This window comes from Cephus cinctus, unplaced genomic scaffold, assembly GCF_000341935.2.
Source record: "Cephus cinctus unplaced genomic scaffold, Ccin1 Ccin1_scaffold0160, whole genome shotgun sequence".
In the NCBI taxonomy this organism is placed as follows: domain Eukaryota; kingdom Metazoa; phylum Arthropoda; class Insecta; order Hymenoptera; family Cephidae; genus Cephus; species Cephus cinctus.
In genome coordinates this window covers 3,316,281-3,343,962 of record NW_014332886.1, presented here as the reverse complement: position 1 = coordinate 3,343,962, position 27,682 = coordinate 3,316,281, and the positions used below count along the sequence as shown (strand labels likewise).

At 36.3% G+C, this 27,682-nt stretch overlaps 3 protein-coding genes across 24 annotated transcripts in view; 2 read left to right on the top strand and 1 right to left on the bottom strand.

The window, feature by feature from the left end:
* Positions 1–19,723, top strand: part of LOC107263617 — a 130,371-nt gene extending 110,648 nt beyond the window's left edge. For 4 of the 20 annotated variants that reach the window (XM_015730995.2, XM_025081126.1, XM_015730998.2 and 1 more), the window contains 14 exons: positions 1,376–1,501; positions 2,873–3,044; positions 3,542–3,694; positions 4,637–4,779; positions 6,306–6,359; positions 6,487–6,534; positions 7,082–7,171; positions 7,577–7,639; positions 7,997–8,225; positions 8,539–8,658; positions 8,730–8,837; positions 8,995–9,177; positions 9,327–9,423; positions 15,967–17,061. In XM_015730995.2, the coding sequence (XP_015586481.1) occupies positions 1,376–1,501; positions 2,873–3,044; positions 3,542–3,694; positions 4,637–4,779; positions 6,306–6,359; positions 6,487–6,534; positions 7,082–7,171; positions 7,577–7,639; positions 7,997–8,225; positions 8,539–8,658; positions 8,730–8,837; positions 8,995–9,177; positions 9,327–9,423; positions 15,967–17,061 (2,681 nt within the window). Of the gene's footprint in view, positions 1–1,375; positions 1,502–2,872; positions 3,045–3,541; positions 3,695–4,636; positions 4,780–6,305; positions 6,360–6,486; positions 6,535–7,081; positions 7,172–7,576; positions 7,640–7,996; positions 8,226–8,538; positions 8,659–8,729; positions 8,838–8,994; positions 9,178–9,326; positions 9,424–12,336; positions 12,390–15,195; positions 15,298–15,966 lie in introns of all 20 variants that reach the window. The other 16 variants (XM_015731000.2, XM_015730999.2, XM_015731010.2 and 13 more) reach the window with 15 other exon arrangements.
* A 2,089-nt stretch (positions 19,724–21,812) lies between these two features.
* Positions 21,813–23,308, bottom strand: LOC107263624 (28S ribosomal protein S22, mitochondrial). Its single transcript, XM_015731023.2, has 3 exons — positions 23,066–23,308; positions 22,470–22,942; positions 21,813–22,385 (listed from the first exon to the last, which is right to left on the bottom strand). The coding sequence occupies exons 1-3, from the start codon at positions 23,163–23,165 to the stop codon at positions 21,927–21,929; spliced, it is 1,032 nt and encodes a 343-aa protein (XP_015586509.1). The 5' UTR covers positions 23,166–23,308; the 3' UTR covers positions 21,813–21,926.
* A 119-nt stretch (positions 23,309–23,427) lies between these two features.
* LOC107263620 (protein SMG8) lies at positions 23,428–27,661 on the top strand. 3 transcript variants are annotated; one of them, XM_015731016.2, is made up of 15 exons: positions 23,428–23,605; positions 23,769–23,913; positions 23,992–24,266; positions 24,332–24,562; positions 24,643–24,836; positions 24,933–25,036; positions 25,124–25,317; positions 25,380–25,619; positions 25,679–25,882; positions 25,957–26,069; positions 26,177–26,326; positions 26,467–26,677; positions 26,749–27,060; positions 27,133–27,312; positions 27,388–27,661. In XM_015731016.2, exons 1-15 carry the CDS (start codon positions 23,565–23,567, stop codon positions 27,506–27,508), a joined length of 2,715 nt encoding a protein of 904 aa, XP_015586502.1. In that variant the 5' UTR covers positions 23,428–23,564; the 3' UTR covers positions 27,509–27,661. The 3 variants fall into 3 exon arrangements, with proteins under 3 accessions (XP_015586502.1, XP_015586501.1, XP_015586499.1); XM_015731015.2 differs by having other exon boundaries at positions 26,165–26,326; XM_015731013.2 differs by having other exon boundaries at positions 26,165–26,326; positions 26,449–26,677.
* The last annotated feature ends 21 nt before the right edge of the window (positions 27,662–27,682 follow it).

The following is a 27,682-nucleotide window of genomic DNA, read 5'->3' as shown; positions in this document are numbered from 1 at the left end:
ATAATCCTACACAAAAGAATATAGTCAATAAACCATATCGAGTAGTTTGTGATATTTTATGGATCAGTAATAAAATAGCCAAAGTCAAAATAATCAAGGTGTAATATCATAGCTTGGTTAATCATGTAACAGCTAGTTGCATTTATTTAATTTTTACCTGTTTTATAATCGATTAAAACCAGTTTTCATGCTTGCTCGGTAGATTGTTACCCCATTGTCGACAAATCCTAAAATTCCTACGATGCATGATTCGTAGTATAGTAACGTAAATAACTTGATCATTCGTCTCGTTGTAATCGTCGTTCATTGAATTAACATTGATTTAACTATTGTGACGGAATAATCATCGTTCGACTATTCGACGCCAACAAGGCGATTAATTAATTTTGCCAGTATCGCGCTTAGCTCAATCGAATGATTCTTCGATTCATCATGTAAACAATTCAATTAGTCATTGTTTCGTGCTTGCTGTGTGAAATATTTTATCGTCACCATACACCACTGTCGCGCAATGAGACTATCCTTTAAAAGTGTCTTTAAACAGTGTAAACGCCAGGAATTATTGAAAAGATAAAATTATCTTATCAATCATGTAAATCAAGATAAATAGGATCGCTCGTAATGCTGTCGAATTAAGTTAATTGAATGTTGTCGAATTATCGTTGTAATCGATACGACCTCACGAGATTGCGAACATGCCCTAAAGCTTCCTCGCCAGTCCTCAGTCGCAGTACGTTGCAGCAAAGTCACCAGAATCGCATCAATTAGGGCAATTACAGTCAGGCAGAAAACAAGCAACTGCCCATTACAATGAAAATTCACGTGCAATATTCACACCCGAGGCAATCGAGTCGTATTATAAATAGGAACGGTTCACAGTGCGCGGGAGCCATTATATCATAGAGAGTAGGTGGTCTCGGTATATATAGGTATACGGTGCCATTAATGTCACACTCATTATCAGTGTGACATAGCTAATTGACGTTAGCCGATAGTGAACCGGATATAGGAATAAAATGCAAGCACGATTCTCTATGTCGGTCAGAGTTGATGTTGATAGCCCGCACGAGACAATAGATTGATTACTGGCAAATCGACGATAGTAGTACTACTCTTTTGTAAAAACTATACTGGATATAATAGTGGCATACTAATCGCATAGTAGTATACTAATTTTTCATCTAACAAAGTGTATCAAGAATTAACCTATACGCTCAATGTAATCAGCAAGTACGAAGCTCAGAATGCACGAGATCTTCTAACGTCTGAACGCCGTTGAGTGTCCAAGTTAGACAGAGTAACCAGGCCTGACATCTAATAGAGTATCCGAGGTGAAAGTTCATGGTACAATGCTTTGGTTTGACTGGTTGGATAGGTGGAGGCGGGGTGGCGCCGGCCAAGCCGCTTCGCAGCTACCAGTGTGGTAAGAGTCCCCTTGGAAGCCTGGGGGGCTCGGCACGCTTCTCTAGGGACAGCTCGGTGTCCCTCTATAGTATACCAGGTCAGTAGAATCCTTAAAAATAGGACAAAACGACAGGATTCGCGTATTACGTGCATTGGATGCTAAATGATTAATTGTCGAGGATCCTCAGGATTTTTCTATAGGACACGTCGATTACTGCTCTGGTTTTTTTCTTGTACTTGCTCCGTTCAACCACAATGGCTCTTGACTTGACATTTTTGAGCCATTGTGCTTGAACGTGACAAAGAATATGATTTCTCTTGACGCTTGTACGTGCAGCGCTTCCATTTCCGGGTTTAGTTACACGGCTACTTCCGGGTTTTCCGGAAGTTGCAAAAACTATGTAAAATGGATATCGCGAGTTGGAAAACAGTGACGGCATTGACGACGCCAACTTTTCAATGGACGTCCGTGTACACATTTTTGCATTTAGAAACACGCTGCTTCTCTACCGTTTTAACTTTTCGCAATATAACAGTTGGTAGTATCTCGTGTTATTTTTTTTTTTTTCGATTGTCATCTTTTTTAAAGTTCTGACAGGTTTTTCGATTTTTCATACCTAAATACTTTTGCCGAACGTTGTACTCGACGCTTGTCGCTGCGACGCTTAGAGAAATAAGAAAGCGGAACCGGAACCGACCTTTTTTTCAATGTGAAATATATCACGAGAACTTTGATCTCATGGTGGCTGTGTTTACTCAACAGGAAGTAACGATCTAACGTGCAATTAATCAGACGTCACGACGAGGACGATATTTCGTAATTACATTGTGAAACCTTCGACCAGGATTCGGAAGCAAACGAATTTATTCGCCGGGGTCAAAGTTCAATTGCAGAGACGAAAAGAAAAGTATTCTTTGCGAAGTGCAAATAAATAATTATAAGCTATATATATCCCCTGATAATTAATCGAAGAGAAGGTATTAATTGGAAATGTTAAGTAACTGTAGAGATATCGATTGATATTTTATTTCTTTGGTTACCTATTGGCATATCAGTGTTTCCATCCATTATAATCCTTAATGGGTATTACTCATATACATTGCATGCTAAGAAAATTGCATTTTAGTTTGTAATCATGGTGGTGGTATAAACCCAGTAGACATTCATTTGGTAGATTATATTTATTAAAAATCCAAAATTATTACAAATCCTCATTTATATATTTATCTATCATTTCATATTGTAAATCACATCTAAGATCTGTCGTATATGCTCGAATCGTAAAACTTTGAGGTTATCATATTTAAACATCGATATCGTCCTCCAAGGGATTAATAGTCGGGTCAAATAAATACTATTTCCTTGAAACGACGTGAACCGACAATCAACTATGCTAATTGCGCAATTAGCATAGCGTAAAATTGAAAAGCCATAAATTCACACGATACGTCCTCTGCGATTCCTCAGATCGACTTCACGGTGAAAGTGGCTACATGAGCAGCCCTGAGAGAGGCGGCGGTGTCGGAACCGGAACAGGAAGATATCCGGCAGGACCGTACAGTGGCGGAAGCAGCTACGAAGATCCATACTATGCCCAATATTCGGGAACGGTAACGCCAGTGATCGACGAGGAAGCCAGGTAAGAAGTGTTCCTAGACAAAAATCTTATCTAACGGCTAAAAGCAAAAACATCTAATATCTGGACAGCTTGAGTTATTCAACACGCGATATACCATTGACAGCACAACGTGTTTGCATTAGTAATATACGCAAAGAGTGTTACTTCGGGTTTGCAAATATGCACACGGCTCACAGCTTCTCTATAACTGAAGCTATTTGGGTTTACAAGGAATCGCACTGGACTAACAAATACTTAAAGAAACAAGTATATAACAAAATTTTAAAAAAATTCGTTCCAATTCACTATAAAAAAAAGTTTATCATCAAATTTATATTCTACAATTCATATGCACTTTGCATATAAAAAAAAAGATTTATTTCATCATAACCAAATCCAACGAGTTTTATCAATGATGAAGTAGAGACTGCAAGCTGTCGAGGATTTAACCAAGCCCGATTATAAAACCGCGATATGTCGAGCTTCTGATGGCTGATAGAATGGGTGTGTATTTGTTGTGGGTGGTGCAGCGATACGGAACTATTGGAGGAATCGTACAGCCTTTACGGGGTGAAGCCACCCGGGCGACCACCTTCGGGACCCCCACGTTCCCCATTCCCTCCAGGGGCGCCTGCTCTAGCCCCCGGTGGACAACCTTACGACGCAACCCGGTACCAATGACATATATCAAAAAATGCTATGCAATTGCCTTATGAACTGTGCCTGTCAGACATTACTTATTTATTGCTGCGATGCCATTGCGAATGTCCACGCTTATGCCTGCGAGTCACTTGTGAATTTTCTAAATACCAATACAGTACTTAGCTATATATGTATATATTAATACAGGCGTAATGGAAACTTTTTCTCTTACTGTTATATAGTTACCGTGTTACCCGCTTTTCAAACTTTTACATACAAAAGCATTAAAGGGGAGAATGAAAATGCTCCTGATTGAGAGTCCATTACTTTCGCGAGTACCGGTGCATGCTGATGAGACTCTAGAAATGCCGTGGAAATATACACGAATATAGGGAGTATTACAATGTCGTGTAAACACACGGCTGCTCTGGCATAATCGTATCGGACTCTCCTCTTGTATTTTATTTGTATGCTCGCATAATCACTGCATCGACAAAAAGCCCCACTGTTTGTATCCTTTCTCTTTGTCTAATCTTGAAAAACATCCCCACGATACGGGACGCATCTTCAATCTTTCTAGAAATCTCAATTATCGTTTATCCGTTTGGGAATTGGTACGCTGATAGATGATCTATAATAATAACAATAATACAAATAGTGCGTAGTTCACAAACTCGACAAGTGAAGCTTCGTATTCAGAAATCGTCGTATCCCACTTAAAGAATCTCATGTTTTTACCGATAATCATAATTGTAGCGTAATTACGTCGTTTGTTGCTATACGAAGCTTGGCAAAGATCCATTTACTTAATATTCATCGATCATAAATCATGAAAGCTATGTTTAACTGCTGAAATGCCTTGCATACGTACGTACGTACTTTATAGCTACGTTCGCTACGTGAAAGCTCTAGCCAACACGTAAATCCCTGTCGACCTCATGTTTCATTCTGTTTAACATTGTTTCTAATAGGATAAGGGTGGAACACATGGAACGGCAGCTTGCTAACTTAACGGGACTGGTGCAAAAGGCTCTTACTCATGCTCCACACACGAGTCCCTCACCCCGGGACTACCTGCAAGTCCCCGCTGGACGTGACCCGTACAGAACCGCAGGTAAACCCTTATCGCATTAATCTTCGCTATTGTCCTCTGTCTCGTGATTCTCTAAGTGGAACAATGTTCGAATAACGAAATGCATCAAAGCTCTTTCGATATAACCAGATGGCAATGCATCTACAGTAGGACACGTAGTGTTTGAATGAAGCATTTTCAAAGTATCTACGATTCATAGAACCGTACGAGTATTACCTGTTGGAACGCAGTGATGAAATTATTGTATACGTTTGAATTGCTGTGTATAATTTTGAAAATATTGTTATCACGTTTCTGCCGTTCTAAAAATCTTATGATATGTTTGAGGTTGGATAATTTTTTTTTTTTGGGTATTGTTTTACAGAATTCGAAATTCTCAGTGATATTTGTATTACGTTCATTCTTTGTCCGTGGATCGTATTACGCGAATGCACATAACTTGTTATTCGGCTTCGGTTTATTCACGTGGAGACGAGCGTTCATTTCGTATGCAGATTGAAACTATGTTTTTCTTGGGACGCCACATAGGGAACTGGAACGACATACGCGACTCTATTTGCATTTCTGCATTACGGTTGCCGCACTTCAGGCGCACCTTGTTCGCTCGTGATTGGCTGGATGGCATTGTTCATTGATGCTGGCCGGAAAATGCTGGGAAAGTTGAAAATCGATGCCTCGTCTGTTCTCGGTATAAACTTGAGAAAACAAATAGCAGCGAGGTCTCAATGCTGTGGGAATAATTTATTGCATAAGTTACACTGTACATACAAGTGGAAAATTGTGTAACAAGTTATTCACTCGTGCCATGGTATTTAACTAAGTGTGTTACATTTCTCATGTGGCTCTTAGATTAATAAATAATAAAAGCAGCGTCACCGCAGTATAGCATTATTTGGCAAAATCACTCTTAAAAGTAATGTTGTAGAAAAGATTTATCAAAATTTATTATCAAAGCTAAAATGACACAAGCATATTTTTCTTGTCTCCAGTAATTCTGAATAACAGTGCGTTTTTAATTATTGTGTTTTACATTGGGAGTCAGATATTCATATTTTATAGATAAATAATGGATATTCAATATTGCTTTTAATTTACGTTAGGAACATCTTCGGCTTTTATTTTAATAAGAAAACATATCAAAAGCAAAGATGGTAAATCAATCTAACTTTCAGTCGCTCCAACAATTTCTATAGTACAACGTAGTAGATCAACATGATTAGTTAAGAGTTTGACAGGTCAAGTATACGTAAAGCATAATAAAAGTGTCTCATAAAAATTTCTATAAATTCAATGGCTAAAATTAATCAAACTTGATTTACGTAACCTTCGCCAGCCATGTTTGAATTTCTGATTGAAAACTTTTTTTTACCCAAAGCCAATCACTGTTTAGTATGTTTAAACTGTCTGAAGTTTTATTACAATGTATTCTAGTGTAATGAAATAAGCTAAGCTACTTCTACTATATCATAACAATGATTGACTTTCGGCGTGAGCGTTCCTTAACCCTGCTGTACAACTGCTTTCTTATTCCAACTAATGCACACCAGGCGCAGGAGACGAGTTCGACAAGCACTCTAGCTCCAGCTCTGCCTCACTGCCAGGTGTGTCTCTCATCTCTTCTATCTTTCTATACTCCTTCATAATCACTTAATCAATCGCTGCCGTTGCTACTACATTAGTCTAAAGATCATGTGTCGTTGTAAATAAGTGTCTCACCTCGCATTACAGATGACTCATACTTAAGGACTGACGTTAAGCCACCAAAGTTAGGCAAAGGTTCGCTTCAAATTTCTCTGCATAAGTACAACGTTACTGCATCCCTACGAGCAGTGCATTATCTGTTACCTAATATATCCATTTAGCGTCGTAATTTTCTTTTATATCTTTAAATCGGTATGCACTGTCTCACAAGAGCATGGCCTTACAGCTCTTAGATTGGACAATGCGTCAAGTATTACCGAATCTATTAATTCTTAAGGATTTACATATTTATGTTGAAAATACCAAGAATGCAAGAATGAATTACGGTCTTGTCATTGGCCGATATTTTTCAAACTTATATGTAAATTCATTGTCCAATGAAGGCACTTGCACCTTTTTATAAACCAATACAACATTTTTCGTTTTTCCTCGTTCGTTTACCTACCTTTACAAATTTTAACGTTTTTTCTTTTTTAATACACTTTTGTATTTCTCTTTGATTCAGTTTATATATATATATACACGTTATGTATAATACACACATATATATGTTGTGACGTTTTTCACGCTTGTGTCGCTGCAATGAGGCACGCTGAAAAATTGTGATAAAAATCTATTGCAGACAAGTCGGTGTCATTTGAAAAGTCAGTGTCCTTCAGTGACGAGCCTCCAGACATGAATTCTCCCAAACAACACTCCCCGCAACATGCAGGTAACGGCTAGCGCACATCACATTGCATAATATGCTAAAATCACAGTAACACAGTAGCGGGAAAATGGCGGTTAACGTTAAAGATAATTATTTAGATTGAAATCGGAAATTAATAATTATAGAAATTCATTGTGTTGGGATTTCAATGTTACTTGGACGAATTTATTTAATCGCGTCGACAATTTTTATCAGATATAAATTTATCCGCCATTCGTCCCATGTATGTCGCAAAACTAACAGCAAAACGATCACGCCATACGTGCTAATCATGATACATTGTGTCTCCTTTTACTAAAAACTATAAACTAAGTTAAAGGTCTCTCGCTGACCATCTCAGGGTTTTCGTCACTTATATAAATTTATCTAACACCTTCTCGTACGATTGTGCAATGCTACCACAACTAGCGGACACAAAGCCTACGAAACCGGCAATCAAATCTTCGACATTGCCGAGGATGTCATCACAAGGTAAAGCGCACTTAATTCTACTTGATTCGCTTTTCATTTCACGAATTTCTAGGTCAGTTGTCAACAATGCGTTGGGAATTCGAACCTTTCAATTAATAACCGATATAGCTCAGCAGCCTTTTATTTTTATCTTTCCGTTACCTCCTTAAATATATGCAGTAAAGACAAATCGCGTATGGTATTAATTTATACGAGTATCATATACAGCATTTCATTTATTACATAATAATAGGAAGAGAGTTATTCGATGAATCAATAAAAATTGGATTCTTTCCTATAGGCAATTAAATGCGTATATAGTTTGACCAAACTTCAAGGCAAATAAGGATTATTAATAAAAAAAAAATTTCTTTACAGAAAGGGACAGCAGGCACAAACCAACACCACCGCCAAAACCAGCTGCCCTCGCGGCAGATCAATATGTCTACAGAGATTTGGCTCTTACACCGGAAATGTACAATCAGCTAAGAGGTTTACAAAAGAAGGCGAAGGATCTTCGCCAAGAAGTCAGAAATTTGAGGCGTATGTCTCAAGCACAGGCTCATACAGTCCGAGAGACTATAAGGGATACTTTTATTACAATCAGGTATGTCATCCTTACACTTTCTTATGGTATAGTGTTCTACGATGCATTGGACTTTAGCGTTTGAGTATGTAGTTCATCATTACAAACGCAACCTTTCAGGTGCGCCTTGTTGATTTATTAAAACATTTTCCAAGACGTATTCTGAGGTCATTGTGACTTTTTCATGTCTTGGAATTTCACCTTATAACGTTCACCTTTATCTTTCTTTCCTTTTCTCGACTTTATGTGCTTTTCCTTCGTTCAACATTTTTCGCGTGTAATCATTAATTATACCGTGATAAAATTTTCATGCTATGTATTAATGATTGTACAGGGCGATGCTGCTGTCAGGTGGAGACGTGGTCTGGGCGTCAGGAGATACCGAGAAAATTAGACTGAGTCGCGAGGAGGACCTCTACAAGCAAGAAATGATTAGGCTGGAAAAAGATCTTACGTAAGTTTCGATTAATTATTAATTTCATTGTGAGACTGACTAAGTACATATGATTTTTCTTTTTTCGACAGCGAGCTAGAGAGCACAGTGGAGGAGCTCCGAGGCAACGTCATCAATCATAAAACACGTGTCAATACATCAGACGTTGAGAATATGGCTTTGATTCTCAGTAAATCCAGGTAAATCCTTATATTAAACTATTCATATGAAAAGACAATAAGAAACTATGACATTTAATATAATTCTGAAAATCTATTTCCACTCTCCATTCTGCTGTACTCTTTCCGAATAAATTATATAAATTCATTCTCTTCATTCTTCTTTTTTACTCTGAAGCAAAACAGTGGCAGACTTGAAAGTACGATTCCCAAGCCTGCAGGAAGGCATGAAAGGCCTCCTGAGTTCCGAAATGGAGAAAGTAGTGCGCGAGGAGAAGTTCCTGAAAGAGGAACCCGAGAGACTCGAGTCTGCGCTAAAACGATGCAAAAAGCTGGCTAGCACCCTCGTCACGCTCAAACGGTACTGAATTTTTTTTCTTCTTTGTTAATACGCCAATTAGCTGTGCATCGATAATCATTCTACGATTGAACTGGTTTGCTCAACGCTTTTATTGCTAAATATAGGTGCCGGTGGTAATCAAAATTGTACTTTCTTTTTTTAATCTATAGCTTGGCGTCGGTGCAGGAGCAGCGATTACCAAACGCGGTGAGCGTAGAGGCCGAAGAGACACCACCGATCATACCAACGTCTGCACAACACTCCAAGGTAACGATGAAACCTGCCTGCTACCCTCTTTTTCTTTACCCTTTTATTACCCAAAGTAAACCTTGCTCTATCCCTGTGCGCCAATACCTTGATCGCATGTCGTTGGCCAACCTCCAACTGCTTGCTTTTCGAAAATCACGCGTGAAGCAGCATTACGTATACAGTCTGATATGAATAAATTCAAACTAGAGTCAAGCAATAGTTTCCTTCCTTTTTCAGCTTTTAACAATTCATTATCTGTCATTGATCAAAAACCAATATCGTATATAGGATATATCATTTATGATAGTTTCATGAAAGCATATGAAGCTCGTATGAATTCTTAGAGTTCGGTCTATTGATACTGTTTGAAACAGTCTTGTATCATGGAAGTTTGAGGAATTTTTTTCAAATCTTTGTCCGCCCTCTAAATACGTTTCATCGGGAGCGCGTTTTGTTTTTCAAATTCTTCTTGGACAATTATTTATGATGCAAGCAAACGAGAGGCTTCCCGTACTTCAGTTTACTTCACAAAGAACGTAGAACTGTGTAGAATATGTGCATACGCGCACCTTCTCATTCACGATGTAGTTTGCTGACAGGAACTTTAACGCTTCATAGAAACCAGTCGATAGATAAAAGTGTGATATTTTGTGAAGTAATCTGGTATACCGCTTATCCTTTAAATCCTACAACGCTAAGCGCATGCAACGAGTGATCGAGTTATCAATATGACACAAGCTTAATAATATTATAACATAACATAACATAAAGAAAACAACGTTGTACCTTAAGAAAATTATATTGTAACTAAATATGCTTTACTATTAATTAAAGTCAAATGGATAGTAAAGACAATGACACGATATTGCTAATATGTCATTCGTTTACTTCTGAATTAATCATTTATAAAGAAAAAGAAAAGCAATACACTGTCTTGCTGCACTCGACTGTACGTAATTGGTGGATAATGTCAATCGTTCAAGTACTTACATAAGTAACTTTTGGATAATTGTATTTTTTTGAATCTTTAATAACGACGATATTAAATGCAAATATAATATAGATCTCTTGTATGAATATTAAGCTTGCTTAAAACTTGTCTGGCACTGTGTATTAAGTGATTTTGTTTTACATATAAAATTTCTTTAATTATGAAGTACCTATTGCTGCATTTACGTCACTTGGAAATTCTTTTAAAAGTAGATCTATGTGACTTGACATCTTCTTAATTACTCGACAAGTGTAATACTGTGTGTTTCCCGTTAATGAAAAGTTGTTTGGTCCAGACTTAATTTTTCTTTTAAAGTAATTGCAGTTTGTTGTGCAGCTAGACAGGGTTATAACGTAAGAAATTGTGAAACGAGTAGTTATATGTTGCAATTAATAATTGGCATAGTTCTGGCACACATTACAATTGGTGACTGTAATTCAGTATTGTTTGCACTAGCAGATTATTAAAGCGCGAAATATTTTTTTTATTAGCACTTAAGTCACTAACCAAGTGCCATCTACGTGGAACTGGCCGTTTATGTTTTTCAATGACCTGACTAATAATTTGCTAGTTTCTAAGCAACTTAGTTTTTCATTATGGTTTTCGGTACTATTTCATTTAAAAAAACAAAAATTAAAAATAAATACGAAATCTGATGTAAACCTTCTTAGATTAAAATCCGAATGTGAACTAATTTTTGGTTTTCCCCGCCCTATTACAATATTATCTGAAATTGGGCACCACGCGCACATTTTGTGAGAAACTAGGATATTAGAATTAGTCTCCATAATATTTACCTCGTAGACAATTAGCTAATGCTTCGCTCGCCATTTCATAAACTTCTCCCTGCACGGGGCGTTCACGATTTGGTCGATTCCATAAAATCATCCATAGATTCGACCAATAAACTTTTCCATGATAATTCGTGAATCCATTGGTACATCGTATCTCGATTAGCGATTCAATATTTTTGCTATTCATCCCATTAATCCATAATAAAATGGTTTGGTCCGTGACAAAGAAAAAAAAAATTGAACTTGATCAAACTCGAATTGCGTGCAGCCACCCTAAATAGCAAATTGTTTGATATCGAGTGCACCTGGCCACTCCTTATTCCAATTTATATCTAATTAGTACGGGATACTTTATAGCTACTATCCGATGGAGTTGGTGTCTAAATAATTCCTGCAACTTGTGTTTCAGTGGACTCCCCTGTCCTAAAACCCAAAAACCAATTTCAATGTTTGCTGTGTCCCGATAGAATAGATATTTTACATTTAGCCCATGATGTGACAAAACATTTGCGTTTACATCTGCGACAAGTTCTCAACGACTGAATAGAAACTTTGAATACCGCATCAATTTATCATTAAAGGTTTTCTAAAACACTTGATATGTTTAACTTCAAGCAAGATCATATTAATTACATTATATACAAGATTTATTGAACTTGTAAATTACCACGTGTCAAAGTGAGTCGACTAGCATCTTAAATTCAAAATACTCAAATTAATAACGCGGTTTGAAGTAATTAACATTGTAGAATTGACTAGAACAAATTTATTACCCAGCGCAATCAATGAAATTAAATATCTTCCGTTTACTTAAAATTGCATCTTCATTTGACGTCGTCGCTATGTCGCAATGTTTTGTCAAGTCATTCTGTGTTAGTTGTGACCCATAAGAACATAAATTGATGTGGTACCAAATAAATAAATAAAAGTCTGCCGGAATAACAGTGATTTTCCATATGATAAATCATTGTTATACGGTTATTAGCTTTCCTCTAGAGACAATATAAATGAAGGATACTAGTAAGATGACGAAAAAAAAAGAGAGACTAATAATCGTACACAGAGAACACATACGATTGAAGTAAACAGATAGTAAAAGTGAAAGATAAGAGCCGCAAAAAATGAATATAATATTAATTTTTATAGTATGGCTGGAAGTGGAGTACTCACTTCAAGGATACCGTACATACCAGTCACGAGTAATCTTTACTAATTCATATTAATTTATTATTATTCTATACTGTTATATATAATACTTCTCATCGTTCAATATATCTATTTCATAAATTGCATACACAATTATCATCGTTCACGAGACTCAAATTATTCTGTCAAATGGAACGCTTTAAACAAAAATTTCACAGGCCCTCCCCCATTAGCGTTCATGAGATGTCAAGCTGGTGTCAAAAAAATAAAAATACTGAAAGCAATATATTATTAGCAATTGTATCACAGCCTTCTCATATGTTATTATTTACGGTATTAATTTGAAGAATTTTTATATTTATATAATTTATCAATGGCCAGTAATCATTAAACTAATTCAACAGGCACCATATTAGTACATTAAACAAACATAAAATATAATAGTTATAAAAGTCTCAAAACGAAAGTCTCGTTCCACTACGTTAAAGGAGACAAAAATACACGTTAATTGACATTTCGTGTTTTCACACATTTGGCAGAGTATTTTGAGATATTATTTGAGGAATATCTCACATCACACATGCTACAGTCATTTTAACATATTTCAATTCTTAATTCGTGCTTGTTCTGAGATTGTTTGGGTTTTATACGGATATAAAGTTATTTCTCAGTTTCTGCAATCTATTCGCTCTGCTATTCAAAAGTTCTCTCCTATGTACATAACTCGTCACAGCAATGGGTGTTGCCATTTAAAAAAAAAAATTGCTAATCAAAACAAAGCATGATATACAAGAATTGCGACCAACGACAAGATAAACGTTACAATAATGTCAATCAGGCGAAACGGTATATCACGTGACATTCTACTCAGGTTAATTATTTGTAATTATTAAAAGGCAACATTTATGCTGATATATATTTCTATGAATTTTAATATAATGTGCATTGGAATTCTTTGACTATGATATACGACATTCTGGCACTTCATATACATATACATATATTTGTATATGTATATTGTATGCATATATATACACTATATATATATATTTATATTATATGGACCTCACGATGCAATTGTCTGTCAAAATTCTACTTTACTATTTCTCTTAATTTCAAATGCTCTTTCTTGGCCTACCTCAAAATTTCAACTATATACTTTCACTTTAGATCTTGATTGCGCAAGTACTCTTTAATGTTACCTCCATTGATTTGCTGTGACCTTAATTATTCATATGGATCAATTAGACAACGATCGGCGCGGATCCTTTTCTCTGTGACGGCCAATAAAAAATGCACATTCGAGGATCATTGAAAACACATATGTATGCTCTTCGCATGCACAGCGCAGCCAAGTAATGTGCTGCAATTCGAATGGAGCCGCTAATTAAGTACTTTCTCACAAGACACACGCTCCAATCCACTTCTTATAGTAAGGTGTCGCGACGTTTAAGGTTTACATTGGATTTCCTAAAATGGCAAATTCCATTATGATTATTATTGTTAATTATTACGATTATTATATGATTATCGATGCGTTTTAATCTGTCTGACCAAAACTATGTATTCCTCCTTCTCTTCTATCCATTCTGTAACTCTGTAATCTCATTGACTATACAAATTGGCATTACTTAACACGTATTATGTAATATTTGTAATTGGGTGACTGAGTGGGATCTTGTCGTAACGTCCATCTATAATAAGGCGCCGTCCATGACGACTACGACGACGTTCCTCTTTGCTTACACCCTCTTTACAAAATATCTCTACTTTATATATATCATAAAGCCGTAGAGTTATAGTGTAAATTATTGTGACTAATGATTAATAACTTAATTGATCTTATAAAGTTTTATTGACATTTTCCATATATGATTTCTATATACTTTAGCTTCTTATATTTGAGTTTTTTTACGACTTTATCTAACTTAGTACGTACTTTTGTCACTTCCCACGTACTATCTGTGTCTCCTCCACGAGTTACCCTGAGTTCATATAATTTCTCTCTCTCTCTCTCTCTCTCTTTCTCTGTCTCTCTTGAATACTTCCACCACTATATTACGTATTGATCTCTGAAGTCTTTTATTTGTATTAATACTATATATACTCCTTTTTTCTCTCTAATTCCATTACTACTGCCTTACTATAAGGATTGGACTGAAGGTTTTGTCTATGTATTTTTTATTGGCCGATTTTTTTTATACTTTTTTTTTTAATGACTAGAAAACTTTTAGCACGTCTGTAAATGCATGCGGCATGCACGTCAAGTATGTAGTATGCGTTTGATCGTTAGTAAGAAGTGAAGATGCACGAGACGTATATTATTCCTGTTTTGACTACGACCCACGGGTAGCATGAAAGTTTTCATTGATTTTGTTACCTGAGAATTGTTCGCAGGGTAGCAATGGAAAATTATACATAATTCACAATACAAGTTTCGAAGGTATTTGGCTGACTGTAAATTATACGGTGCACACTCTGGATAGAAAAACAAAAAACATGTTAGAATTTTGCAGTAGATGTTCAGCTTTGACGTTGATAGATACAAACATTGCCGAGTATTGATCCTTGTATAAAAAAGGAATATTGAATATTTATTAGTTCATCACATTTATATAACACGTATTTGAAAAAAATATATCAATTGTTCAACGAATATTATTATTGCGATTATTTTGTATCACAGTGACAATTTTTCACTACTACCCGGCAGACAGTGTCATTTTACTTTCTATTCATTACCAATGACTGACAATCCCACGTCGTATGCGACTTTTCAAATTGGAGAACACAAACGGGCCTCCATACGGACGAAGTTTTCTAATTTTGAATTTTTGGTTTTTGATTTTTGTTTTTAAGTTGACTAATACCGGACAGCAAACGATGCCAAATGTAAAAGAGCCTCAAATGAGTACTGACTTGTAACATGCACAACATACAAAAACGTAACCCCGACTGCAGGTAACTATCTAACAGAATTGATATATTTTAAATGTTGTTTTCGTCATTTGTTTTTTTTTTTTTTTTGTTTTGTTTAAAACTCATTAACATCCAATGTGCCTTATTTCTCTGTCTCCTCTATTTCTGCATGTACGTTTGCACAGACTTTGTTGGCATGATAATCAAAATAAAATCAAAGCATAAGTATAGTTGGTGGTATGTGGAAGTTAAATTTCGCCAGCTCATCGTTCGCCAATTAATTGCATAGACCAATTTATTATGCTGAATTTTTTTATCAAACCCGATAGTATCACGATAATCATTTGTCTGACATTATCTTCCATATACCACCTTAGACAATCGGATATCATTATATGATACAGACAAAATATCCTATACGCATTGATACTCAACACGTACAGTGTTTCTAGCACGTAAAACAATAACGTAATTAATCCAAATACGTATTAATTTGATCAATACCTGAGTTTCATGGAACTGTGACATGTAATTTTATAAATTACTTGCTCAGCACCAGCAGACTATTTTATAATGACAGCGTCAGTTGAGAGTGAGCCGTTGGGATGTTTTGTCTCTTAAAAAATACCGACCAAATTGCACATGTAAGCAGAAACCGTATAATTCAAATTGTTCACAATAAAATTTATCGATTTTCCCTGTGTGAAACAGGCAACTGCCCCTGTGCCAGCTGAACGCACTGTCTTGGGGTCAGCGGGCATCCTCGGGGGAGGGCCCCACGCTGGCGACCCATCCGCCCCCCATCAGCAGCGTCCGGAGAACGCACTCGACGCTCTGCTAGATGAGCTCCAAACATTCTCCCGTCCGGCATCACAATTGAGTCAAGCATCAAGCGTGAGTCACTCGTCAAATCGTCCCCCAAATCTCTCAGAAATTGGCAGATCCGCCAGCCAGGTGAAACAGACGAATCGAGCGCCGAATATGTCGGACATTGGGAGAAAAGGAAGCATAGACTCATCAACAAGTTTAGCCATCGTTACACCAGGTCATACCAATACTCTACGCAGACTCCACTCCTATCCATCCAGCTCAGACACGGACACGTCACCACCCATAGCGAGGTTGCAAGTCTCTGACGGCACAACTCCACCTCAGAAGCCACCTGTTCCAGAAAGAAATGCTGAGCTTCTACAACTTGCAACTGCTAGAAGAGTACCACCGCCCCCGCCGCCAAGAACCAGTTCCAGATCACCACTAGCAAGTCCTACAAGTCCTCAACTTCCGCCCCGGAATCCCACAGGCACTTTGCGCAGAGGTCGTAGCAATATTAAGGAAACTGGGAAACCCCCTATGGCACTGCCACCAAATGCCAATGCAGGAGAAGAGCATATTCCACCAAATAATATTCTATCTACCAGTAATTCTAGCTCGTGTGAGAGTATCAATTCCCAAGAGGGGTTACAGAATAAGAAAGGGAGGCAGGAGCAACTTGAGCAGCGCCATCAGGAACTGCTGAGAAAGCAAAAAGCTCTGCAGGAGCAGTATGCGAGATTACAACAATTACAGAGAAATGCATCCGGTCTGACCACCGTACCACCGGCTCCTCCGGATCTCCTGAAGAAGACAGGTTCCGAGAGTAATTTATTAGCGAAAATGGGACTAGGTTTGAGCACTGCCAGTTCTGGGTCGTTAACTAGTCTCACTACTAAAGCCAATCAGGACCAACAGCAAAACTCACAACCCATGCAGAACGCCACTGGCAATCAGACGACAACCAGCAAGATCTATGAGACAGATATTCTGTGACCGAGAAGTGGGCTATTGCGCTCGAGGATTTATTACAAAGTTAACTTGCTTCTCAATGCTGGTGCAAGTTAACGACTCAAATACACGTTAAGATTCGCTCGGCAAGAGCAACTCAATCCGACGTTTTAGCGTACATCAATATAAGCTATACTCCGCTCAAGATACAGCAGTACATGTTGAAAGGGATGCATGATCCCTCTATTACTGGGTACTTTTGATGAAGGTGGATGCAATTAGCTACGCCAAGTGATCGCAGAGGTTGAATTCGAATCATTCATTGAGGCGCGATCGTTCGGATTCGTAAGGCAAATTTCCTTTCGGGACCATCGCGCTTACCGATCGCCGTACAATCACATTCGACTATCGGATTATCCTCGGAATTGCGATTAACATACGATTAGCAAAATACATTTTGTTGATAATGTATATGAGAACGCGACTAATTAATATAGGAACTGTTGTATATTCACTTAGGCCAATCATTGCGGCTTTTGGGAATCCTTGTACGTGTCCAGAAATAATCAGACGTGGGATAACAGAGCTGCGACTCGTCGGTGATGACCATCAGGAATAAAAAGGAGAGGAAAAGAAATAGAAAGAGCTATTGCTGGAGTTGATAGATACGAGTGAACATGACATGAAAGAATTACCTGCTAATCACAGAGAGTCATCGAACTGAATGTAAAAACATACAGTCTCGAATCGCATACCTACATGAAAATTATATACTATGTAGAAATTAGCAGAGATCGTGCGTAATAGCGAAACGAACAACTTAGAAAATACTTAATACTCCTAATTGTAACTCTAAATAACGAATTTAAACGAATAAGGTATTAAATATTGCTCGGTTTTGGCTGTTATATTGATAGGTATGTGTCATCACAGAGCAACGGTATACCGGAATGGAATTTTGTACCGAGTGCTTTCTTCTACAGAATCCCATTGAGCAGCACCGCTGTCCAAGTCAAATTTCGATAACAACATCATCTAAATCTTGAAAACGGCGCAAACATAGTCTTTGCCGTTAACGACACTGTTAGGCATTTTAAAATCACTATGACATTGTCTTATATCACGTTCCTTTATCCTTTAAGATATCCAATCAATAATTTAATCGAAAATCATTCGACGTGTCGAACGTCCGAATAAATTTTCATGAACGCTACTCGTCGGTGACATCGTTTTCTTCCTTATCACCGAATCTACAAAGACCTTATATTATTGCTATTTCCACAAATACGTAAATCACATTTTTTATTCGCTATTACTCTCACGTTTTCGTCAGATAAATTATTTATTTTAATCGAGTCTCATCGTCACGTCGTCATGTCTCACTCGTCACTCCTCATAATTATATTAACGATTAATATATTCGCGTCACGCGACTCCTTGACGTGAGCCAACGATAATTGTAAATCTGCGTGCGATAACTTCATTTCATTTCTAATCAATGCGTACGGAAACTTTCATTGGAAGCTTATGCTTACTCTATACCGACTAATGATTAATACAATATATTTATTAAAGGGAAAACAAATCGTTTAGAAAGCAAATCTAATCTACTTAGCTGGGACTTAACTGAGGTATAATATTGAATATCATGAGAAAATATAAGCATAAACTCATAAGGAGTCATTCGCTCCGTTCAAGAATCTGTAACGGCAATTTTCAGCTTAAGTTCTTCGACGTATATGTATACCTATCATTTTACTTCTACTGTGCCAAGAAGTTACTTTTTCTAAGGTTTCCTGCCTACCGACGTTATAACGATTCTTCGAGGTTTTTTATGTTCGAACGAACGTAATACTTTAAGGTCTATTTAGATAATTATATATAAATATTATATATAAATATATATATGTATATATATAATAATGTATACATATAAATTGACACCGTAAATAAAATAACTGATTAAAATATAAACACGTATTACGATCGACGACTGAGCGCGCAGTTAGATTTTCACAAGCATTTTGTGTAAATTATATATATAGTACGGACGTATGTATAACTCGTTTCAAAAGAGATTTACAGCCGTCGATGAAAAATTACTATGAAGAACGTGCGCATAGGGATAAATCATGATTTATGTAATAACTACGAATATTATAACGCCATATACAATGACGCACGGTAAACTATATATATTTATATTTTCTAATTACAATTAAGCATTATAATTAGTTGCTTCGTCAAATAGGCCACGTTGTGAACTGTTTAACGTGTCTGTTAAATACATTCTGTTACATTTGTCAATCGTGTGAGACGATCACTATTTTCTCTCTATACGTTAACCGTTCATAAGTCAATCTGTGTTTACGCGCAATAAGGAACCGGAAAGTACGTAAAAGGTATAAAAGTATCTCAATGCATCTGATTCCTTCCTGATTGATTGTTTAAGACGAGTGAAGGAAATGTTTTCTTGCCGCAAACTGGGAAAATTTATGATGACGACTCTGTAATGCCCACGTTCTTCTTCCAGCATTGTAAATCTTTTTGAAATGACTAAATCATACGTATAGTTAATTTTGAATGAAACTTGTATCATCTGTCATCCAGCACGCACTGCTATTTAAGGTCACGCATGAAAGATCTGTACGTTGCGACGAGTAAAGAGAAAAATAAGAAAAAAGAAATACAAATGCCAAACAATAAATTGCGTGTTTGCAAAATAATTGCTCAATATTTAACAACCGAAACGCAGCAAGTATTATAATATGATATATCGTGAGAATTTAAGTCACTCGTCGAATTTATTTAATGATACTTAAATGAATATTCGTGAATTCATCACCACGTTAGAGAAGCGATCGATGTGCCCCCCCTCCTTCACTCTTAACCTGTTAACTTTAATACGCCCGATGGAAAATACTAATAAGAATCCTCGTCCGAGTCACTGCGAGGAAAAAGCGAATGGAAAGGTCGCACACGAAATTACGTATCACGGCTAGTTAAAAGAAATCATTGTTGTTGATGCACGCCTTTGATTGATTCCATACGTCTTAGATAAATTGTAACGAGACTTCCTTCATAAGCGAGGAAACTAGTAAAAAGGAAAAGGAAAATTTTAGCTCAAATTTCATGGATTATGAGTATCCTCATCATCTATCTGTGCGAATCGCTTATAGCGACAATATTTAGCAATGTTCATAGATAAGGAGTTTAATTCGAGAACGGAAATTGATATTTTATTGTTCAGATATTTTATGAATTACGACTCTGTTATTGGATTATTGATTTTAGGCGACTGCTATTATATTAGATAAATTATTGACGAAATCATTATTCGTATGAAAATTTAAAAATACAGTATTGGAAGAAGTGTAGCTAGTTTGATTAAACTTCCAAGAGAAAGTTCAAGTGTGTGTGGTTCAATAAAGATGACAAAATGAAAGAAAAATAGAGAGAAAGTAAGACGCGTGAAAACTGAATATGGGAAAACGCAGCCACGAACTGTTTTTACGTAAATTACCATTGTACACTATAAAAACTATGGTAGCGACAGCAATTATGTAACACAACATTTATGAAGAACTTTACGGACTGACCAGTTAATATTTATCATTATTACACTTGAAGATATGATGAACTTGCGTAACACTAATATTGCCGAAGGGAAATCATTTATAAAATTATCCCAAAGCAGAAAAATATTAATGGAATTATGTTCTTTTCTTGTCGCACATCCTGCTAACAATGTGTGTTACATTCTTGTGTGTTTAACATATGTTCAGGAGTGTTATGATGATAAATGGAAATCTGTGCGAATCACCGTAAGATTTGATGTGTCAATAATATATGGATTATTGATTAGTCATTGAAATAAGCCCAATTCTAATCCCAATTTTTTGTATAAATCGTCTATTAACGCAGTGCAACGCTGTGTGGGATTCTAAAGGAAACTGATCAATCATTTTAAGACTTCACTGCTGATTTCATTTTTAATTCTGCATGATCGGAAACGATGTAGAAAGTTGTAAACGTATATGAAAGAGCTATTTTTTTGGCCGAAACATAAAAAAATATCTTAATTTGAATGGCCTAATAATAGCTAATAAAATTTCAAAGATTTACGTTCATGCTTTAATTTCTCTTGTAATAGATATCATTTCATTACTTATATAAATCATTTTTATAAATACAATATTACTTTACGCATAGTATTCGACTCCTATTTATTTGCAGTTGATTGTGATCTTTATTGATAACAAAATAATTTGCGACCGCTTAACAATTATAATGATAATATTACAGATGCAGCATAATGACACCTACATACTTTGGTTCTCACATGAACATGTATATTGTTCCAATTTAGATACTTATTATAATCGATCTTGTACAAAGTTTTTTTGGTGCATGTTTATTTGATAGCCCCGCTCTTTACCTTTTAGTTATCTACAGTAATACAGGACGAAGTTTTAAAAAATTTTTAGCGAATATCTTTAAGAGTAACTGACTCTCGCCCGTACCAATACAGATTCAACTTTTTAACGTGATTTGTTGTGTTTACAATAATTATTAATCATTAGTGTCATGTTTTCCGACGGTCCTGTACGCCAAATTGAATTGACTTGTTACATTTGTAAATGTTTGTAAGTAATATATAATAAAATAATCAATAATCATTGAATCACCTTATCAGCGTGTATCTGTCCTCTGTAGGAAAATTGTATCATTAAGAATGATTTGATGTGAGTATATCCAACTTACTAGAATAGTAGGTAAATCTATCATAGAATAGGTAGTAACGTTTTTTTTTTATTAAAAACACACGATGATCTTTATATATTTTTTTAATTTAACTAAAGATAATAGTACTTTGTATTTGTATAACTTCGTGAAATGTTTAATACACTTCATTCAATACCATGAGCTTTCTGTATACCTTTGGCAACTGACTGTCTTTCTTTCTCAAGCTCCTTATAAGAGAGTATGGCTGCTTCAAGTTTACCCTTATTAGCAGCTTCAGATTTCACAAATTCGCGTAGATATTGTATGTCATCACCCTCATGTGCAATGTCAACTGAACTTGCTGTCGGATTAATCTTGTGATATAATTTAGTGAATAGCACGGCATCCTCTATTTTCTCAGTTTGTATGTTTTCAAGGAGCAAATTATCAATATTTTTGTTCCATGCTAAGTAAAATAGCATTGGACCGTAATGCCTTGTAGATCTAAGAATTTCGAAATCTTGTTTTTCATTGACAATAGAATAAACTTTTTCAGATATTTCAATGTATTTTGGATCGTTCGGTTCAAATTGAAGACACGCCCGATTCAACACAAAATCATATTCCTGACGGTTAAGTAAATCCTGAAACAAGTATAGTATATGACATTATAAAGCTTTTAAGACACTTCTAACAGAGATAAAATTTAGTAAATTTAGGATACCAACTTCTAAGAATTCTTGCTCAAACATTCGTGGTGCAATAATTTCTCTGCCAGGCATAGGAAAGTAAATCTGATTAAGACAATGTCTTTCATCCCACTTTGCATGTCTGAGAACACCATTCGGTTCTCGTACAACAATAAGGCGGTCATAGTTCGATATACCGTAAGTTATGTCAGTAAAAACATAATTGCATCTATCATAGCTTTCTAAAGCTGGATCAGTTGAGATAATTTTAGTAACCTCTGATCTCTTCTTCACAACAGGAGGCATTTGTAATCGTGTCTCAGCCTTTCTTTTAGCAGATTTCATAGCTTTTTCAAGTTCTCTAGTTGTCAGAAATTTATATGTAGGAGGTTCCATTTGCTGGCCATCCCTTTGCGGTCTGAAGACTTTTTTTAAATCAACTCTGGTCAATGTATAAAGAAGATTTTGTATTTCCTCATTGAAGAATAATGGAGCAGGATCTCTTTCACTTCCTATAAACAATAAGACTTTGAAGTGACAGTATTATATATAATATATTAAAATAAATTAGTGATTACAATCTTCAAACATTATTATTTAACCTGAGACTAATAAACGGGGAATAATGAGCTTACCAGTTTCTGACACTTTTGAGCTAAAAGCACGGTACTTGATAAATGAACTACATTGCGAATTACGTAGAAACGTATTTAACTTTCGTAAAAACATATTCATTTTTATAATCTTTTACTAATCGCACTTTACTATCAATCATCAGCCGCTTCATCGATACTTGCGGCAGAGATGAGTAGCGGAGATCTTTCCTTCCTTTCCTTATGGCTGTATCTTACTGTACCTCCAATGAGGGACATGTGCCAGAAACTGGTCCTAATAATGAAGAATTGAAAGTTCGACACTAGATGGCGGTATACCTTGCGAGACGGGCCTTATGCAACTGAGCATTGGAACTTTTAACACTAGATGGCGGTGTACCATATGTTTATTCAAACGGTGAGACAATCACCAGGAAAGGAAGGAAGGAAGGAAGGATATTCATTCAAGTGGATGTTATTAGTGACACGAAAACATAGCCTATACGCATTTTATGTGTGATTAAAAATTAAATATATTACAATGCGAGTTCAAAAGTTTAAGCTTCCATGCAACGTAGACAGGTAAATTTTCTATTGTACAAGTTGTTAATAGTATATTATTGCCATTATTGGAAATATTAAGAAATGTCAGTGAAACTATAATTTGGTTGTATTTACACAGTATATTAAATGCTGATTAGAATTGTTGCTTTTTATTCTTTAATGAACATATTACCTCGTTTAGCTTTGCAAATGCCGACCGAAAAGTCGTAATCGTCTCAGTCTTTGGAAAGTCTCAGTTTTGCACAAAAGGATGCAAAGCAGAAATGCTTGGTTCAGTCCTTCAGGTGGATCTCCTAGATGAGCCAGGGGTGGATGAAGAGTCTTCGGTAAATAGCGATTGCAGTAGTTGTTGTAATATCATGATAAACAATTTGTACTCAAAAAGAGATACATTGTTTTTATAGTGTGAAATTGAAGGCTACCATGATGTAAAAGAAAGGACAGTGTATTTACATCTTAGGGGTCTTCTTGATGCTCATACGCTTGTCAGTTCTTATGATCGTTTTATTGAGAAACATGAACGGAAGGATTTTTTAAGTGCATGGGCACACATGAGAGATAAATATGCAAGAGCCCTACTTATACTCTTTCATATTTCACATATTGTGATATTAACACATCCAACACATACGTTCGATTACAGTTATGTGCATTTATTCAGAGCACTCGATATAGTTAGGTAAGTCCCCTATGATTATATACATTAAACTGTATGCATCAAGTACATATTTTTAATATTTCCAGGCAAAAAACTTCTCCTCAATTGTCTGATGTATTGAGCTGTATCTCTGGAGTGCCTAAAGACTGGATCTCTAATGTAAGGCCATGTTCTCCACGTGTATTATTTTATTTCGAGACATGTCCTGCCGTATTTCGCGATCCGGATAGTGGTGCTAATATAAAAAAACTCGAGCACTCTCTCGAGGATCAAATATATCACGTCCTTAGGAAAAATCGTATAGTTACTAATATAAGGTGAATATTTCAGAGATAAAAAGTCAAATGAAATATACAGGAATCTCAAATCTCTAACCTATCTTTAATTTTTAACATAGCTCCAACTCTCTATTCGCCATACCGGCCAACCAGGAATTCGTCTATGTAAATACCGGTTCTATAGAGTCAAGGGACATCTTTGGCTATATGACCAGAAAACTAATTCAAAGTTGTAAATTGAGTTCTGGCAGCAACACTTCAAGAAGTTTAGCCAGTATTGAGTCCAATTTAACTGTGACTGATACCGATGCCGGTAAGGATATGAAATATTAATAATTGCTTCAGCTCTATTAATCACATTCCTTATATAACTATATTCAGTTTATTTTGCTTTCAATTAAATTTCTAGAGTCCCATACATTCAGACTCTTCCTTCAGCAGCACATAATGCTGGCTTTTAGTAGAGGATTTGACGATAATGTCGGTCGACACAGTGTACCTGCTCACTTTGAGGTAAAAATATCTGTCACACGATTCTACGTTAATTATTTTTGCAATTAATCTACTACAACATAAAAGACTAAACTAATAATCAATTAGATACCAACGTTATCCTTGTTCATGGAAGTTGCAAGCAAAGTGTACGAGTTTTATATACAAAGTACGGATAAAGAACTTTTATCGCTTCATAGCTTATTAGATACTGATGTCAAGTTCAGCAAAAGCAGATGCAGCAAGGTATTACCTAGGGCCTTACAAACTTATCAAGACAATCTTCCACAGCATTATACCAGGTAATTAAAAAATATATAGAGCTATTGTAAACGTTGTTTATATTACTTTTAAATTATTGTAGAGCATATCATGAAACAAAGCTGGGTCATGCAATAGCTGTGTTTGAGATGCACGCCCGTGGACCACTTTTTGAAGACTTCAGCGAGAAACTACAAGTAGAATGCGATAAACATTGGCGCGCTGGTAGACAGATGTGCGAAGTATTGTCATTAACAGGAAATCCTTGTACAAATCCAATTCACAAAGGCGGTAGTGAAGGTGCTGGCGGCGGTGAGCAGAATGAACCGCGAGATGATGATAGGTAAGCATTGTCTTTAATTTTACATAAACACAAAATAAAAATAGAATCTATGTATTCAGTGATCTGCAAGTTATGGAACACTGCAGTGGCGTTCGTTACGTTTGTGCTTGCAATTGTGGTCGTTGCCAAGGTTCTAGAGACGATCCGTTTAGCTTGCGACAGGCTAACTACGATTACTTTCAAATGTTGGCAAAACAGTGTGGATGTGCACAGTTGGAAAGTATACAGTTCCCCGTATTCCAACCTAGCACGCATAATTTTAGGTAGGTAGATCATTTGTAGCTTTGAAATCAATATGAATTCCACTGTTATAATCTGACCCTTTCATGCTATTCAGAGCTGCCCAGCTATTTTCGGCCACGCAACGGAAAGATTCTTTGTGTAGAGCAGAGCTTTCCACTCCCCAAGGACCAACCCAAGGGTGCAGTCTAGGTGTGAGCAGTTTGCATGGTAAATATCAGCTTCCCTAGGATGTCTTAGTGATAGAACGTATCTTTTTTTTTATGTATATTTTTAATTACACCTTTATATTCGGGAACATGAAGATGATATTGCAGCGTATGGGAGTGGCGGACAGTCTCCACCAACTACATGTGATCCTACTGTTGAGGATGCTCCAAGACTATGTAGTAAGACTAGTCTAACACCTAGTGACGGGCACAAAGTTGTTATACAAGTAACTGATGCCGATTTGGAACATACCAAAGGTAATGAGAAATTTGTTAACAATTTTTCATTTTTGTTTCCCATAAATTATAATAGATATAGATCAATTATTTTTTTTGAGTGTTTAACAAAAATGGCTTCGTGCCTGTCACACCTGAACAAGGTGATACCAATATTTCAGACAGAACCTTAATCAGACAGCCATCTACTACCGAATATCTACCAGGAATGCTTCATACGGAATCACCTTCAGGGCTTTTGCCACAATTTTCTAGCTGGTCTCTTGTGTGTCTTGGACCCAGTAGTCTTTATTCGCATAATTTAGGATTACAGCATCAGACAGGAGTATTAAGCAATTCTGCTTTTCTACTGCCTTGGGATGTGACTGTTAGGTTGGTGATTGTAGTATAAAACAATGTAAGCCTATTAGTTTCATTAATCAAATCCATTCATTCTATCCTAGACTCGAACATCAGAAAGATAGAGGTTCATTGTGGCCTACGGTTGGTGATCATTCAGGACACGGTTATTCACCGCGAGGAAAGAATTTCCAGAACATGAATACGATACGCGGTCGGAAATCCAAAGGTGGCAAAGAATTTGTAGTAAAAATATTCGTCGGCGTTGAATATGAATGTCCACGGGGTCACAGGTTCATGGCCTCAGCGCCTGATAAAGTTTTAAAAGCGAGTGGAAATGGAATAGTTAAGGATAGTGGAAATAAAGTGACTTCCAGTACAGCGGATATGCCACTTTACTTTCCATGTGCTTGCAGGTTCGATACAAATTTGCAATATTAATTACATAAACAATGAAAACGATGATTAATTCTGTCATTTTGTAATAGACAATCTAAACCACTGATAGCACAACTTATGAGGATTCACGTAGTGACTCCAAAGGCACCTGTTCATGTTACATTGAACCCACGTGTTCAGCCAGGACCACCACCTTGTCCAATTTTTGTAACCGGCTGTGAAGAACCAATAAAACTTTCTCAGAGTGCATACTGGGTTCTTAGGTTACCGTATCCTTTTGAAAAATGTACAATTCGTATAATTTGAAATTTGATAAAAATTTAAAGTCCTTAATTTCGATTCAGTTATGTTTACATGGGAGAGAAGGGACCATATTTGGCACCGAAGGAACCGGTACCTATATCCCATGGGCGCCTATTAGCTGGCATGTATGGAATCAGTGAAGTAGTTCCAGAAAAGAAATAAAATACTTTATTTATCAGTAATGAATGATTGAGAATATAATTTTTAAGTGAGAATGTTCATTCTCTAGCTGGACTGAGGATTCGTAAGAATCGACATAGTAAAATGTGTTTTTGAATAAAATGATTGTTGAATAAAAAATCATATATCCTTAAATTATGCAACAATTATTACATG

Bases quoted from the DNA above. Each gene is read 5' to 3' on its own strand.
- LOC107263624 (XM_015731023.2), bottom strand. From the start codon at position 23,165: ATGAATATGTTTTTACGAAAGTTAAATACGTTTCTACGTAATTCGCAA. The intron at 22,943-23,065 runs GTAAGCTCATTA...TATTGTTTATAG, and splicing joins CTCAAAAGTGTCAGAAACTG to GAAGTGAAAGAGATCCTGCT. The intron at 22,386-22,469 runs GTTGGTATCCTA...TACTTGTTTCAG, and splicing joins TTGAGCAAGAATTCTTAGAA to GATTTACTTAACCGTCAGGA.
- LOC107263620 (XM_015731013.2), top strand. From the start codon at position 23,565: ATGCGAGTTCAAAAGTTTAAGCTTCCATGCAACGTAGACAG. The intron at 24,563-24,642 runs GTGAATATTTCA...TTTTTAACATAG, and splicing joins CGTATAGTTACTAATATAAG to CTCCAACTCTCTATTCGCCA. The intron at 27,061-27,132 runs GTTCGATACAAA...ATTTTGTAATAG, and splicing joins TACTTTCCATGTGCTTGCAG to ACAATCTAAACCACTGATAG.